The 15927-nt window shown below is 43.9% G+C and overlaps 1 protein-coding gene across 5 annotated transcripts in view; it reads right to left on the reverse strand.

Annotated features, from left to right (window-relative positions):
- Positions 1-6372: 6372 nt before the first annotated feature.
- The window catches only part of CCDC152 (coiled-coil domain containing 152), a 32143-nt gene continuing 22588 nt past the window's right edge, over positions 6373-15927 (reverse strand). For 4 of the 5 annotated variants that reach the window (XR_014517261.1, XR_014517262.1, XR_014517263.1 and 1 more), the window contains exons 10-13: positions 15520-15614; positions 14356-14469; positions 8487-8611; positions 6373-6467 (exon numbers count right to left, since the gene is read on the reverse strand). Coding sequence is in view for 1 of the 5 variants with exons in the window: in XM_083466259.1 (XP_083322385.1) it covers positions 14508-14513; positions 15520-15614 (101 nt within the window). In the remaining 4 variants the exon portion in view is untranslated. Of the gene's footprint in view, positions 6468-8486; positions 8612-14355; positions 14514-15519; positions 15615-15927 lie in introns of those variants that run through there. The other variant, XM_083466259.1, reaches the window with a different exon arrangement.

Genomic DNA, 15927 nt, shown 5'->3' on the forward strand with positions numbered 1-15927 from the left:
ATTTATTATATTCTCTCTTCAACAGAAAATTGGACAAAGAGACGTGTCCTGTTTGCCAAACATGTCTTTACCACAATTTTATTTGGTGTGCCGCCTTTCCTAGTTAAAACCATGCTCAAGGTGGCTTACAGTATGAAAATATTTACATAATTACAAACAACAAAAGCCATGAAACAATAAAACAAAACACTTCAAAAAGTACACAACCAAGCATGTGCTCAATATCTCCTTTTAATCAAGCTCCAATGTTTTTGTGGTGAATATTGCTAGTTCCTAATCTCAAAAGGTTTTCTTTCCAGTAATAATAATAATAATAATAATAATAATAATAATAATAATAATAATAATTTATTTATACCCTAACCCAACCACTCTGGGCAGCTCCCAATAGAATACTAAACAAAATAAAACACCAAACATTGAAAACTCCCCTAAACAGGCTGTTTTCTGATGTCTTCTAAAAGCCAGATAGTTGCTTATTTCCTTGACATCTGATGGGAGGGTGTTCCACAGGGCAGGTGCCACCACCGAGAAGGCCCTCTGCCTGGTTCCCTGTAACCTCACTTCTCGCAGTGAGGGAACCGCAAGAAGGCGCTCGGTGCTGGACCTCAGTGTCCAGGTTGAACGATGGGGGTGGAGAAGTTCCTTCAGGTATACTGGGCTGAGGCTGTTTAGGGCTATTTTATGCAAGCTTTACATAATAAAGTCACAGAACGTATTTATAAGCATGTTCGATGTCTTTGTAACTTTCCGCTTTAAAAAAAATCATTTCTTTAAAATGTCAAGAACCTTTCAACATGTCTGAAGATTACTTCTTCATGTTTTACTTTTGCCCTGGTAGTGCAATCCTCAGAAAGTATTGGATAACCTGTTCCAAGCATAGTTTTTTGAGGGGGTGGGTTACACTGTATGATGTGTGAGTCCCTTCTAATTCCTGGATCCGGCAAGGGTTAAAATCTAATGGAAAATCCCATTGTTGAATTAGCCAGGCAAGGGCCATAATGGCCCCTAAGTATGGGTCAATTAGTATAAGAAAGGAAGTTGCTCTGTGACCCTGCCTCACCTGGCTAGTAATGAAAGTTGGGGTTGGTGGGGAGGGAGATTAATCCTTATGTAACTTCCTGCATGTGCCAACCATCCCTACTTTGACATTTTGGGAACAAGCCACAGCACAGTGGCAGAACACCTGCTTTTCAATCCCTGGCATCTCCAGGTAGAGAAAGGAGTGAAACCTTCCTGAACCTGGGAGAGACACTGCGAGTTAAGTGTGAACAATACTGAGCTAGGTGAACCAATGATTTAACTTAGTATATAAGGCAGCCTCCTATGTTCCTGTGCCTTATGAAGGAAGCACAGAGTTAGATGTTTCCGTATTACTGGTTATATTGTGGACAGTTGATGACCCAACCTTGATGGCAGAAAGTGAGGAGGAATTAAAGAACCTTTTAATGAGGGTGAAAGAGGAGAGTGCAAAATATGGTCTGAAGCTCAACATCAAAAAAACAAAGATCATGGCCACTAGTCCCATCACCTCCTGGCAAATAGAAGGGGAAGAAATGGAGGCAGTGAGAGATTTTACTTTCTTGGGCTCCATGATCAGTGCAGATGGTGACTGCAGTCATGAAATTAAAAGACGCCTGCTTCTAGGGAGAAAAGCAATGACAAACCTAGACAGCATCTTAAAAAGCAGAGACATCACCTTGCCAACAAAGGTCCGTATAGTTAAAGCCATGGTTTTCCCAGTAGTGATGTATGGAAGTGAGAGCTGGACCATAAAGAAGGCTGATCGCCGAAGAATTGATGCTTTTGAGTTATGGTGCTGGAGGAGACTCTTGAGAGTCCCGTGGACTGCAAGAAGATCAAACCTATCCATTCTTAAGGAAATCAGCCCTGAGTGCTCACTGGAAGGACAGATCGTGAAGTTGAGGCTCCAAGACTTTGGCCACCTCATGAGAAGAGAAGACTCCCTGCAAAAGACCCTGATGTTGGGAAAGATGGAGGGCACAAGGAGAAGGGGACGACAGAGGACGAGATGGTTGGACCGTGTTCTCAAAGCTACCAGCATGAGTTTGACCAAACTGCGGGAGGCAGTGGAAGACAGGAGTGCCTGGCGTGCTCTGGTCCATGGGGTCATGAAGAGTCGGACAAGACTAAACGACTCAACAACAACAACAACAAATTGTGGACAGTTAAACTATGGAACTCTCTGCCTCAAGAATTGATGGTTACCAAGTTAGAAAGCTTTGAAAGGGGACTGTTAGATAAATTCATAGGGGATAAGAGTAAACAATGGGTATTAAAAAAGGTAAAGGACCCCTGACAGTTAAGTCCAGTCACAGACGACTCTGGAGTTGGAGCGCCCATCTCGCTTTACAGGCCGAAGGAGCTGGCGTTTGTCTGCAGACAGTTTTTCCGGGTCATGTGACCAGCATGACTAAGCCACTTCTGGTACAACGGAACACCGAAACCAGAGCAGCGCACGGAAATGCTGTTTACCTTCCCGCCAGAGCGGTACCTATTTATCTACTTGCACTGGCGTGCTTTCGAACCAATTTCTGGGGAACAATAACCATAGATGACTGTTGTACTCATGTCTTGTTCATAGGATCCCCAAAGGCATTTTGTGTTTGGCTCCTTTGGGAAACAGAATGCTGAGCTAGACAGGCCTTTGATCTGATCCAGCAGATCTACTCTTACATTTCTCCCATACTATGAAAATGATCCCTAAGATGTAAGTCTTTCAGTTACCAAACTGCGGGATGGGAAATCTCCTTCATTACTATTTATTAACATATATCCCCCACACCCACCAAATATTCATTATGTAGCAGATAGTCTGGAAAATAGAGTTCCTCTGAATATATTCAATCTGAGTATATTCAAAAGTTGTTTTTTTTCTATCAGCTTTTCAACCTAGGAAGGATGCCAAATGATTGCAAAACTGTTTACAGGAGCAAACATATCTCCGGGCTAGGAAATAATTTGTATCTCCTTGGCTAAAACAGTTTGTCTTTTCAGTGTGCCTGGATTCATGTACTCACTTACATCTTCTTTTTCAACCACTGGGTGAGCCTCCCTGTTCTAGGTCAAGGTCCTTTGGCACCGAACAACTTATGCGAAACAGGAACACTCTTTAACTTGGTTTTGTAGTTTTGATGAAATGTGTACTTCAGCAAAATGAGTGCCTGGAATATTTTTCTGTGGCTCAAGCTCTGCTCTTGCAAAGTGCTTTGGTATGCATTTCTTTTTTAAATACCTCTCAAGAGCGTACAACTTGATTTCATTCATCCCAATATATTTTGATAGCCCCTTTTTGGCATTTTAAACGTAAAACAGGTAAATGGGGTTGCCAGGAATGTTGGTTGTGGCTGATGGGAGTTTTAATACAGCAGCATTTGGAAAGGTTCCTCACTCCTGATTTACTCTGTATACAGTACTTAAGGAAGAAGAGTACATTTCTTCGGATTTTCTCTATTTAGAACAGGTTTTTCCATAGTGATTGATATTGATATTGACCCCTTCGGGTCAATAAGACTGCAAGGGATGAATAAAGACCTATGGGTTGAAATGAGGTTTAAATGAGCCTAGGGGCAGAAAAGAAGTTTGTATATAGAGGATATAGTGCAAAACATTTAATTAGGAACTATAAGTCTCATAAATAAATGGCATGGGCATATACAGAGTGCACCTCCCTTGTCAGTGGGGAACCTCTGTAATTAATAAGAAGATTCCACAATACAATAATAGTATTCCTTATTTTTTTCATTTTATGATTCCTAGGATGCCTTTATCTGCTCCGCTGCAACAAAACATGTCTCTCTCGTATTCAGCCACAGCAGGCGCTGTGAGCTTCCAGTGGTTTGACTTCACTCCCGTAAGTGTACTCTTCCATTGTCTCCCGAGACAGACAGATGCCAACCAAGTAATGGTGATGGATGATTAATAAATGTTGATTACGTATTGATATCACTTGACTTTATTTCATTTGCATTTTTAAGAATTGGGGTTGGACTCCATGACAATTTTAAAAGCTCATCAAGGGGCCAATGAACTCAGAAGTCTGGAAAAACCTGGTTTACAAGGTTCAACGGTTAGCAAGAACTGATTCCAGCCTTGTTTATGAAGCCCCGATCCAGAAATAGCCTAACTGCCCACAGTGATCTGAAAGTCCTAGTTTACTCTTTTACCACAGTGGATTTCCTAGCACAGCAAAAAAGTGTTTTTTACTTCTTCTAATTTACTCAACTTCCTTTTATCCTAGGAAGCATGTGACGGATTAATTCCACTACTGAAGTGTCTAATTATTTTAATGAGAGTGGAGGCATTCCACTCTCTGTCCAGGCAAAGAACTGTCCAGAAGCATACAGATCTTCTTCTTAATACATTCTGATGGTTGTATCATTATGTTGATCTCCCATGGGCAGCCAAGGTTGTTTTCAGACCATCCTGACCCCCACTGACCTGAAACCAAAGCCTTTTGGAAAACACAGGCAAACTGGGCTCAATAGCCACTACTGGTTTGAAACACTCATTGTACTCTAAATATAGGTGCTTCATCAGCATGCCACAGCCTGCTTGAAGAAACATGCCAATCCCCGCTCTGGTCTTGGAACCCACAAATTGTTGGTAGACTAGTTTCTCACAGTACTAAGGTTTATTTTAATGATTTTACGAAATTTCTATACTTGCACAAACTTACGATTGCCTGTATGTGATTGAATCCATCCCACAAAACAGTGACAGTCTGGAGGTGATCTTGCACCACATGATTCTGCACAAAGCAGAGAAGAGCAAGGCTGGATCTACATTGATCTTATAGAACGTTGTATTTAATAGCGTTTGGAACACTTAATGGCAGTTTTTCCATTGCCAGTGGGTCGCTGCTCTGCAGCACCCTCTGGAGTCACATTTTAATAATGCATTTTTAACGTTATAAATTTTTAGTGTAGATATGCTCTGATAATGCACTGCAATTGAAAGGAGTGTATGTAGCTCGGTGATGGAGCGTGTGCTTTCCTTGCAGAAAGTCTCATGCTCTATCTCCACCTAGGGCTTGGAATGGTTTGTCAGGAGCTGGTGTCAGGCGCAGGTCAGCAATAAAATAATAAAGCACCCGATGTCAGTGAACTCTTTATCAAAGAAACGAAACAGCTCAGTCCTAGCTGGTTGCAGCAACCCTTCCCAGTAGGTCTTGCCCCAATGAGGCAGATGCAAGGACTGAAGGTCCCTGCCTTCCTACCACTCTCTAAGGCGCTTTCCCCGGTTTCTTCCCCAGCAGCCTAAGGCTCTATTGTCTTGCCTCTCTTTGCTCCTCCTTCATTTCTCTGCATGTTCTGGGAGACCAGGGGGAGGTGAGCAGGTCGCAGCAGGAGGGGGAGACTCCCTGGATTCTTCAGCAACCTCCCTCATCTCTGTCTCCTGGCCCCCCTCCTCTCCTGCCTCCAAGTCTGCACTGTGCTCTGCCCCAGCCTCTTCCTGCTCCCTAAACCTTGTTGCCTCTTCAGCTTCCAAAACCTCCTCTTCCCACCCTGCTCCCTCTTTTCCTTCTGACCACTCATCTTCAACCCACCACCAATCCCCTGGCTCAGAGTCTTCCCCAGCTGGTGCCTCCCACCACTCCCCTGTCACGATTCTAGTCTGAAATCCAGGAGAGCTGCTGCCAGCCAGTGCCAACAACACTGAGCTAGCTAACTAATGGTCTGGCTTGATAGGACAGCGACTCATCTACGGAGCTATCAAAAGAACAGAGTGTCTTTTTATGTCAGATTTATTAAAGGAAAGGACAGAGTGCCTTGCAGCGCTTCTAAGACTAACAGCACAACCCCCTGCATGCCTGCTCAGGGGGGAAATCCCACAATAAATGTGTAGAGGTTGCAATCTAATACACGGAGAGTAAGATTTCCTGAATGTTTGTGCCAGGATATACTTGTTCACTAATATTATTATTTAAAGCAGAGGAGTATTGTTCTCTGTTGTGACCCTGGTTCAAGTCACAATATGTGCTCTCCTATCCTCCACATAATGGCTGCACCACAAGGGCTCTTTGAACTGAAAAGCAACTCACTGTGATGGAGGACTTGATCTCTGGACTTGCTCCACAAACACAGCTTTATTTCCCTCCCCTACCTACCAAGTTCCAGAAACCTAAAGCAAATTTTTGGACACCCATAAAGGAGTCCACCTAATAGAGGTAAAAATAGACCAAGCAAATAGGAGCTGTTTTTCACCTATGGAGTTTCCTTTCCCCCACCCAATCAACTCAGTATCCTTACAATCATATTGTGATCATATTATAAAGCTGGCTTGCTGCTCTGTGAAAGTTTGGTCCCAATAGATGTATCGTGTGACTGGGGATTTCTGAACTTTTCTTACCGAACAAGAGAGCTTCCTTTCCTTTTGGTGTCAGGTTTAAATGTTATCTGCCTTGGATACACAGCCGATGACCCTTCTGCCCCCGACCATCCTTGCTTCTCAAGAAAACAAAGTGAAGAAATGAAATAAAATCTCAGATACATTTTGCTTCATTCTTCTGTGTGCTCAGAGGAAGTTTGGCAGTGGTTCTGGGCTGCAGTGTCAGCAGAAACCTTATCCTGTTTTTCTGCTTCCAACTGGCAAAAGTTCAGAGAAGTGCAACTTTAAACTAGCTCAAAAAGCACACAGTTATGTTCTTTGGGCATTTCTTGTCAAAACCTTTAGCAACCATGCAATTAGCATTAATTAAAGACAGCTGTTTTGCTTTGTGACATGCTGGGGGGTTGCATTGTTTTGATCACACAGGGTGAGGAACACTGGATGGGATTAAAAAAAATGGGCCCGATCCAAAGGGTTGCCTTCTGCACCTGCATTCCCATCACTAGAACTCATACCTCCCAAGTGCCCTGATTTAACCAGGACAGCCACACTTGGATTTAACCAGGACAGCACCCCAGGCTCTGCCTTCATTCCAAGGTGCCCCAATTTCACACCAGCTGCAGACGAGGCTCACAGAAGCAGCTCTTGTAGCGGCAGCAACATTGTGAGGGAGCAGTTGCTGGCCTTTGGGTAATAATAATAATTTAATAATTTATTATTTATACCCCGCCCATCTGGCTGAGTTTCCCCAGCCACTCTGGGCGGCTCCCAATCAGTGTTAAAAACAGTACAGCATTACATATTAAAAACTTCCCTGAACAGGGCTGCCTTAAGATGTAGGAGGCGCAAGACTGTGATGGGCTCCTGGAGCCCTCCTGCCTCCTTCCCAAAGCCAGCAAGCACTTATGGGGCTTGGGGAAGGAGTTGGGGGTCTCTTGCGCCCTATCAGAGCCCCTGCCTCTTTCCCTATGCTGGACAGAAGCTTCCTAGACTTTGGGAAGGAGGCATCAAGACCTCTGGTAGGATCCTGGAGCTCTCCTGCCTTCTTCCCAACATCAGGCAGAAGTTTACAGGGCTTTGGGAAAGAGGCATGAGGCCCCTCTCCTGGTTTTTATCGGCAGAATGTTTGGAGTGTATGAAAACTTGGTTGGGACCATCCAACCCATGGTGGCTGGGGACCATTGAGACTGGCAGGGCAGAAGGTAGGGAGACCAACAAGAGTCAGAGCCAATCACAGGCACACCTAACCAATTCTAGCTTTCACTTCCTCTTCCTTTTCCCTGTTGAGTTCAATAAGGGCAATCTTATTAAGGAGGAGGAGGCTGACCCCTCCACGACTGGTTGTAATTAAGAAGACAGGCAGGTGAGCAGACTGAAGTTGGTGGGGCACTGCCCCATTTGCCCAAGCATAGCAGCCTCCACGTCTTCCAATGAAAGGGCAGGTTAGAAGATTCAGGACAGACAAAAGTACTCCAAGTACATAGCATGTGGACCCCCCCACAAGATGCAACGATGGCCATCAGGTTGGATGGCTTTAGAAGAGGATTAGACACATTTATGGGGGATATGTCCATCTATTGTATCTAGCCATAATGGGGATGTTCTCCTTACGTTGGAGGCCATATGCTTCTTAAGGAATGCTAGTTTCTGGGAGTCTCAAATAGGTCAGGTCCTGTTTGTGGACTTCCCATAGGCAATGCTTGACTAGATGGACCTTTGACTTGATCCAGCAGGGTCCTTCTCACGTTTGTCTATTCTTGCCGAGCCCACCACCAGGTTTGGTGTGCTGGGCTAGGTGCTTGGTCTCCTCCTGGTGTTGTGTGTGTGTGTGTGTGTGTGTGTGTGTGACATCACAGATGCCAAGATCCCCCAATGTTGTGTCCAAGTTGCACCTCTGTCTCAAAGTATTTATTTTCTTTTTAAAATCAGGACTGCCCAATTATTATTATTATTATTATTATTATTATTATTATTATTATTATTATGTCATTTTCTCTAACACACCAGGAATGTAGAAGCAGTGAAGGCACGTGAAGGAATGTTAATTGTGTGCTTCATAACTAAAGTACATAGCTATCTAAAGCTCTCCACCCTTCTGCCCTGCCCCCGCCCCAAGATCCACCAACTAAAGTTACCTGGCTGTTTGATTTTATTATGTAGCTTTAAAAAAGGACAATGATGGAGTGCCACCCGATCTGGTACTTTTTACTGCTTGTTTGTGTTGAAACAGGACCAATATATTTGGTCAATCTAGAAAAGCCTGAAAAGGATTAAAAAGATAAACATGTGAATTTGCAATGGACAGAACTTTTAACTAATGATGTATTAGATTTGTAACATTTATTGCATTTTATAGTTATGAAAACCAATAAAAAATAATTCAGAAATAACATATAATCACCTGGTTGCAATACTGGAAATACAAGGCCCTTAATCATGCTTTTGTTGTTGTTGTGGGAAGTGCAGTGTGTGGGGTGTGTGTGTGCTTTTTACAGCCAATTCTCCTCTACAAATGGTGCTTTTTACAGCCAATTCTCCTCTACAAATGCCTTTGGAGGCAAAGAAATCAGCTTCATCACTCACCATCTTTAATATATATTTTGTCCTTTCTGTCCTTGTGGCTGATCTGAAAATATAATATCTAAATTGTAATGTTTTAAAAGTCTCAATGAAATGCAATTGTATACTCCTGAGGGATGATGTGTGGGTGTCCAATCAGTTAAGCAGTTATCCTTCCTAACATTTAACATACACCTGCCTCCTTTCGTTGGGTATTAGTAGGTAATTGCACATACTATGAATATTAATTGTGCAAACATGTTGTAATGTGTCTCACAGGTAAGATACTTCATGTCCATCAAATTAACAAATATTGAGGGATGCAATAAAATGTACTCAGTAGTGTCTTTATCATGGTGGCCAACCTGATACCTGTGGGAAGCCTGAAAGCAGACTTATACTGCACAAGGCTGTGATGGGCTCCTGGAACCCTCTTGCCTCCCTTCCCAAAGTCAGCAAGTACTTACAGGGCTTTGGGAAGGAGTTGGGGGTCTCTTGCGCCCTATGAGAGCACCTGCCTCTGGATGATGGAAAATAGCCATTGTGGTTAATAACCACTGACAGCCTTATCCTCCTTGAATTTGTGGACCTCCAGATAATGCTGGACTTCATTATCCATCAGCCCCAGCTAGTGGTGAGGGATGATGGAAGCTGTAGCCCAACATATCTGGAGGGCCACAGGTTGTTGACATGCAGAGGGCCGGGAGGCCAGCTGGCTAGCCCCAGCCGGGCCGTCCCCTTCCAGCAGTCCCGCTGCGTAGACCATCGGCCTCTGCCCTGACGTAAATCAGCGAACCAGGCTTCAAAGCCAGGGCACACTATCAGCAGATTGAACTGTGCACACAGAATAGGAGTGAGGCTTGTGGAAGCATACCACAACTACAGATTTATTAATCATAAATCAGGGCAAAGAAACATGTCGTCTCTCTCTCTCGTCTTCTCAGAGAGAATAGGAAAAGCAAAAGCTATACACAACGGAAGTACCCAGCAAGATGTGCTGGAATGTAAACAGACACGCAACAGTTCCACACATCTGCTCCCTAAGCTGTAGCTCTCCAGTTTTTCCAAGCCTTATCTGCAGATGCCAGGGACTGAACCTCAGACCTTCCACATGCAAAACTTGTGCTCTGTGACTTATAAATGTGAGCGTCCAGTTGCACTTTGCTCAGGCATTTTGCTAGCTTATCTGTAATGGTGAGGATGGGGAAAGAGGGAGAATGCATACCTGCACCATTTCTCTCTGTGCTTCTTTTTCACATTCTTTGGTTGTGGATCCAGGCACACTATCCCTTGGAAATAAATTATTAACAAGGTCTTGGTCTGGCAAATGCCATTTTAGGTCACCTGCTCCTTTACCTCTCAGAGGAAAAAATGACCTGTTATATTTTTCCCATGCTCAGTGATCTGTAAAGGAATCAGTCTTCTACTAGATCAGACTCGCTCTGGCAGGTGATATTGGGGGCTACGTATTTTCCTTTATTACCTTTCCTGTTGTATGTTGCTTTCTTCACTAGGACTTGTTTCCAAATGTGTGCAAAGGATTGCAGCCTTTACTGCCCAATTCATTTGTTTATTTGAAGCATTTTTACATACACACACTTGAGTTGGCTTAGAACCATCAAGAAGACTGACCCTGCCCTCAGGCTTACCATCTAGAAGACAATGATGCTGGTCACTATTTTCAGGTGACTATTTTCAGTCACATCCTGGCAAATTCAGGTTGTGTAATTCAACTCAATTTGGAGCTGTTGTGTGTCAAACCTATTCCTATCCATCCCCTACGCCAAAACAGGTTTTTTGTGTTAAGGGAAGTGGAATGCCCTCCCATCAGCTGTTAAGGAAATAAGTAACTATACAACCTTTGGAAGACATCTGAAGGCAGCCCTCTATAGGGAAGTTTTTTTATGTTTCATGCTTTTGTATATGCTGGAAGCTACCCAGAGTAGCTAAGGCAACCCTGTCAGATGGGTGGGGTACCAAGAACAACAATAACAACAACAAGTAAACCTCTGTTGCCACATTCCAAATTAAGGCCTTGTTTGGAAGTACCCACAAAAGGAGAAGAGAGTGGGTAAGATAGTTTCAGACACTGAAAGCATAAGGCAGAACTTTGCTTGGGGCAAAGTCTGTGAGATCCAGAATATCATGTGATATTCCTCAGAGCCAGACTTCTCAGAATCTCAAGTCAGCAAAGGAAGCTAGTACATTCAGATATTGACTTGGAACTGTTCCTGCAAACAACTTGTGGCCCACCAAACCAACCATAACCCTTCAACCATTCTAGGAGGTGCTTGAAAATCAGTGTTTTCCCCCCTCAAGAGGTAGGGGGGGGGGGGAAACAGGTTTATTGGGCTGCTGTACATGATTGATAGGCCAAACTCATCTTGGTGAGTCAGCTGTTATCTAGCCAGTTTTAACCTCTGTATTTCATGAAGAGTTACTCATTGCACGTCCTCCAGAATGATAAGAAATTAAGATTAATACTTGCCCTGATGAATTGTCTGAACATTGTCCTATTTTATGTCTAGCGAATGCAGCTATCAAAGAGGACGATCGGGCATTATCCACCTTATCTATATCACACTGGCATAAATCTTCATTGGCTCAAGGGCTTATCTGGGGAAACCTTTGCAACGTTAAGAAATGCCATCTTTCTTCCAATCTTCTATTTTGAGACTCTATTTTAAAATGCACCTTTGTGCTTTTTGTTGGGACAGAATGCGGAAGTGGTTGTACCATACTCTGAATTCTGCTGGGTTTGAAAATAAGGCACATTTGAAAATTATCCCAAAATTCCACACTCACAGGCCACTTTAAACCACTTAAACTAAACTATGGTTGAGAAATGAAGGCACATGCACTTTGCTCCCCCACAACTCTGGGTGCTGCAGTGCTGCCAGGATCTAGGTCATGGTCTCGTTATGTCTGATCCTGGGTTCGTGGTTTGTCTTCCCCAAAGAAATCTCAAGCAGTAAGCCAAGAACAAACCATGGACACAGCTCATAGTTCATTTGGAAGGAAACAAACCACAAGGCTACATTCAGAAACAACACTATTCCAAACCATGGCGTAGCAGGGAGGAGGGAAGCACTTGCGATTTCAGCAGCATGTCGTACAGTCGCCTATAAAACATAATTTAAGAAGGATATTGACAAGCTGGAATGTGTGCAGAGGAGGGAAACCAACAGTGGCGTAGCGTGGGTTGTCAGCGCCCGGGGCAAGGCAAGTAATTTGCGCCCCCTAACCCGTGGATTTGCGCCCCCTAACCTGTGGATTTGCGCCCCCTAACCCTAACCCCCAGGTGTTGCACCCGGTGCGGCCAGCCCCCCCTGCACCCCCCATGCTACGCCACTGGAAACCAAGATGATCAAGGGTCCACACCTGGAGTACTATGTTCTCTTCTGGATGCCACAGTTTAAGAAGGATATTAACAATCTGGAACATGTGCAGAGGAGGGAAACCAAGCCTTAGGAGGGACAGTTGAGGGAATTGGGTATGTTTAGCCTGGGTAAAAGAAGACTGAGAAGAGATATGATAGCCATCTTCAAATATCTTAAGGGCTGTCACATGGAGCAAGCTCGTTTTCTCTTGCTCCAGAGTGTAGGACCCAAATCAAGTTACAAGAAATGAGATTTTGACTAAACAACATGAATAATTTTTTGACAGTAAGAGCTATTTGACAGTGGAACAGTCTCCTTCGGAAGGTGGTGGACTCTCTTTCATTGGAGATTTTTAGGCAGAGGTTGAATGGCCAGCTGTCATGGATGCGCTAGTTGAGATTCCTGCATTGCAGGGGGTTGAACTAGAAGACAATCAGGGTCCCTTCCAACTCTACAATTCTATGATTCTGTGGTTTTGCCCCCAAGGAAAGATGGTTCATTCTGCCTCAATGGTGGGCCTGCCCTGCCTTTTACCCACACCCCGGCTACATGGCAAACTGTTGGGATACCCTGGGAATCTGCTCTGTAAGTGCCACAGCTTCCTAACTGCCCCATTGCAACACAACTGGGCACACAAGGACTCGCAGCATACTTGAACTTGCTCTTTGGGTCCCAGCCATACTCTCAAGGCAGCGTAGGGATCACAGGCAGAGAAGCACGAAACAGCTGGAACAGGTTCCTGCAATTTAACAGTCTACTGATTCAGTTAAGCTTTTGTCCCCTAAACAGAGAGATGTAAAGGAGCAATTGTTGCCAATTTAATCTGAGTTCCAGCTTTTAATTTTCTCAAGGCTGTCAAGCCATTATGCTAAGCACAGCTAAGCCGAACAGCCCTGAGCCAAATCACAGCTTACATTGTTAACATTCAGGGAGGAAAAGAGAAATAAGCAATACAGGTTGGAGGCTGTTTGCTCACTTTTTGTTCATTTACCAGGGATGCAAGCAGTGCCTGATTCTACAATGTGACCTTTGGGTTTTATTCCTCCCAGCAAATCACCTGTGCAAGAGAGATAGGGGAGGATGGGAAATATTGAGCTCACCCTTGACCTTCTAGGATGAGCTGGTGGTCATAGGCTGTGTACACATTGCTGTTTACTCAGGCTCCATTGCGCTCCCACTGCTGGTGTTTGAAGCTGTGTACATGTGGTGTTTGCCACAAGCCATATATGTGCTGTAGTTTCCTGAGAAATACTGTTGTTGGGTGTGTTCCCCCTCAAATCAGCTTCCATCTGATTGGCAAACATAAGCCACATTCATTTCGCAGTTAAGCTAAGGTGTGTGTACTTGAGATCACCTTTGTGAATGCAGTTTCATGAATAGGAGTTGCAGGAGTGTAGGCATGGGGAAACCAAACAGGCAACGTGCATTGGGTGAAGACATCCCCACCTCTCCTCTGGTGTGCACAGCAATGTAAGAATGTGACTTGAAACACAGCCTTGCTGCATTTTAAGCTGCTAGTGTGTACATTGCCTTAGAACAGAAAAAAGGAGTTAGGGTTTAAGATAGGAGGCATTTCCAGCCTATTTTGTGTAGTATTCAATCACTTACTGGCAAATCCAGGCGGTGCAATTGGGAGGTCTTGTGCAACAAACCTGCTTTGCCCCCAAATATCAGACTTTGTGGTAAGAAAAGTGATGGGGAAATGCAGTGGGAAGTGTGGGATAACATTCACTTTGACTGACCTGCAATGCTCATTAAATAGCCAGCATCTAATATCCCTGCAGACAAAATCAGGATGAGTGCACAATAAACAGGATGTCTGGACATGCCCTTGGAGAAAAGCAATGGCTTATAGACTTTGAAACAAAAATGCACATTTTTGTCCAGGCAAATTCACCATGAGTTTACTTTCCTCTTAATTTTGGCACAAGGATGTGCCGTTCCTAGAATCCCTTTAAAGGGTCAAGTTGCAACAGGACATGGTGCTCCCAACTGTGTGACTCACAGTGTGTTGGAGCTCTCAGAGGGTCACTTCCAGATGATAGACAACCAATGGAAAACTTACATAATGAGAAATGACAGTGAATATCGAACATCAGTGGCATTAGTTGTCTGAAGTGCACTCTCTCTCGCACTCTCTCTTTCTGAGATTTCATTTGCTTTCATTTGATGATTGTCTCTGAAAGCAAATCATGGAAGGAAGAGGATGCTTTCAGTTCACACCTGACACACAAACGAGGATAAAAATATTTTTTTAAAAAAGCATGTTTAAACCAGCCACTTCAGTGCTCCCAGTACAGATCAGAGGCACATTCCAGATCAGGGACCTGTGGGCGCTTTGCCTTCAGACTAAAAATTGCTCATTTAAGAATCATTTCTCTCTCTCTCTCCCCTAATTATAACAATAGTTTGGCATTAATTTTTTCCTGTCTGTCTATTTTATCTATAGTGGCTAAAATGTGCATTTGCTTTTAAGCTACGTTCTGCCCCATAAAAAAAAGGAAAGGGACCCCTGACCATTAGGTCCAGTCATGGCCGACTCTGGGGTTGCAGCGCTCATCTCGTTTTATTGACCGAGGGAGCTGGTGTACAGCTTCCGGGTCATGTGGCTGCGCCATTTACCTTCCTGCCGGAGTGGTACCTATTTATCGACTTGCACATTGTGCTTTCGAACTGCTAGGTGGGTAGGAGCTGGGACCGAGCAACGGGAGCTCACCCCATTGTGGGGATTCAAACCGTCAACCTTCTAGTCCTAAGCTCTGTGGTTTAACCCACAGCGCCACCCACGCCCCCCACTTTCTGCCCCACATGCACACAAATAGCACAAGAGAGGCCCAGAGAGCCTGATTGTCATGTATGAAAAACAGTGGTGTAGTGGTACATTCCGAAGAGTAGGCACTCATCATGGCAATCGCCAGAACTATGCCCCTTTCAATACAAAAATGCACTTCTGATCAATGCAGACATTATGTCATCAGTATCAATATGGCCTTTTTTCCTCGCCATCCCTCCTATTTCATTTAACATCCAGCCTGAAGCAGTGTTCTGGTGGACTCAAAAGCTTGCTTGCTATTTTGGGACATTTTCTTTTTGGTCATGAAAAAAGAGGCTTCAAAATTTTTCAGAATAAAAACTGGCCATGTGGACTGTTAGCCAGGTGTGCTAATGTACCTACCTCTTCCACAACTTACCTTATTTGGTGGGTTTATCTGAGAAAAATGTTAGCTACCTGGAACGCAGGGAATGGCAAATTGTGCCCAGGAGACGACATCATCACTTTCGGTGAAATAAGTTGTGGTGCTTTGTCATTGCCCGCCCTTGTTCCTGATGAAAAAATAAATAAATCCCAATGATATTATTATGAGTATTAGGGCCGGCTCAATACATTTTGGCACCTGAAGTAAACCTTGTTTTAATGGATATGCTTGCTATGCATTTTTCTTTCTTTTTTGCATTTCAATTTCTTTGCAGTGAGTTTCCTTGGTTGTGAAAAGCAACATAAAAATCAATAATAAAAACCTAGCTAACCCATTCTTTGAGTGCCTATGCTTAGGACTGAAGATGGTCAGTGCACATGAAATGGTCTCTGGGCTAGGAGAACAGAAAGGTGTATTCTGGAGAAGGGATGGCAATTTCA

This window comes from Podarcis liolepis, assembly GCF_965112155.1.
Source record: "Podarcis liolepis genome assembly, chromosome: 11".
Lineage (NCBI taxonomy): Eukaryota > Metazoa > Chordata > Lepidosauria > Squamata > Lacertidae > Podarcis > Podarcis liolepis.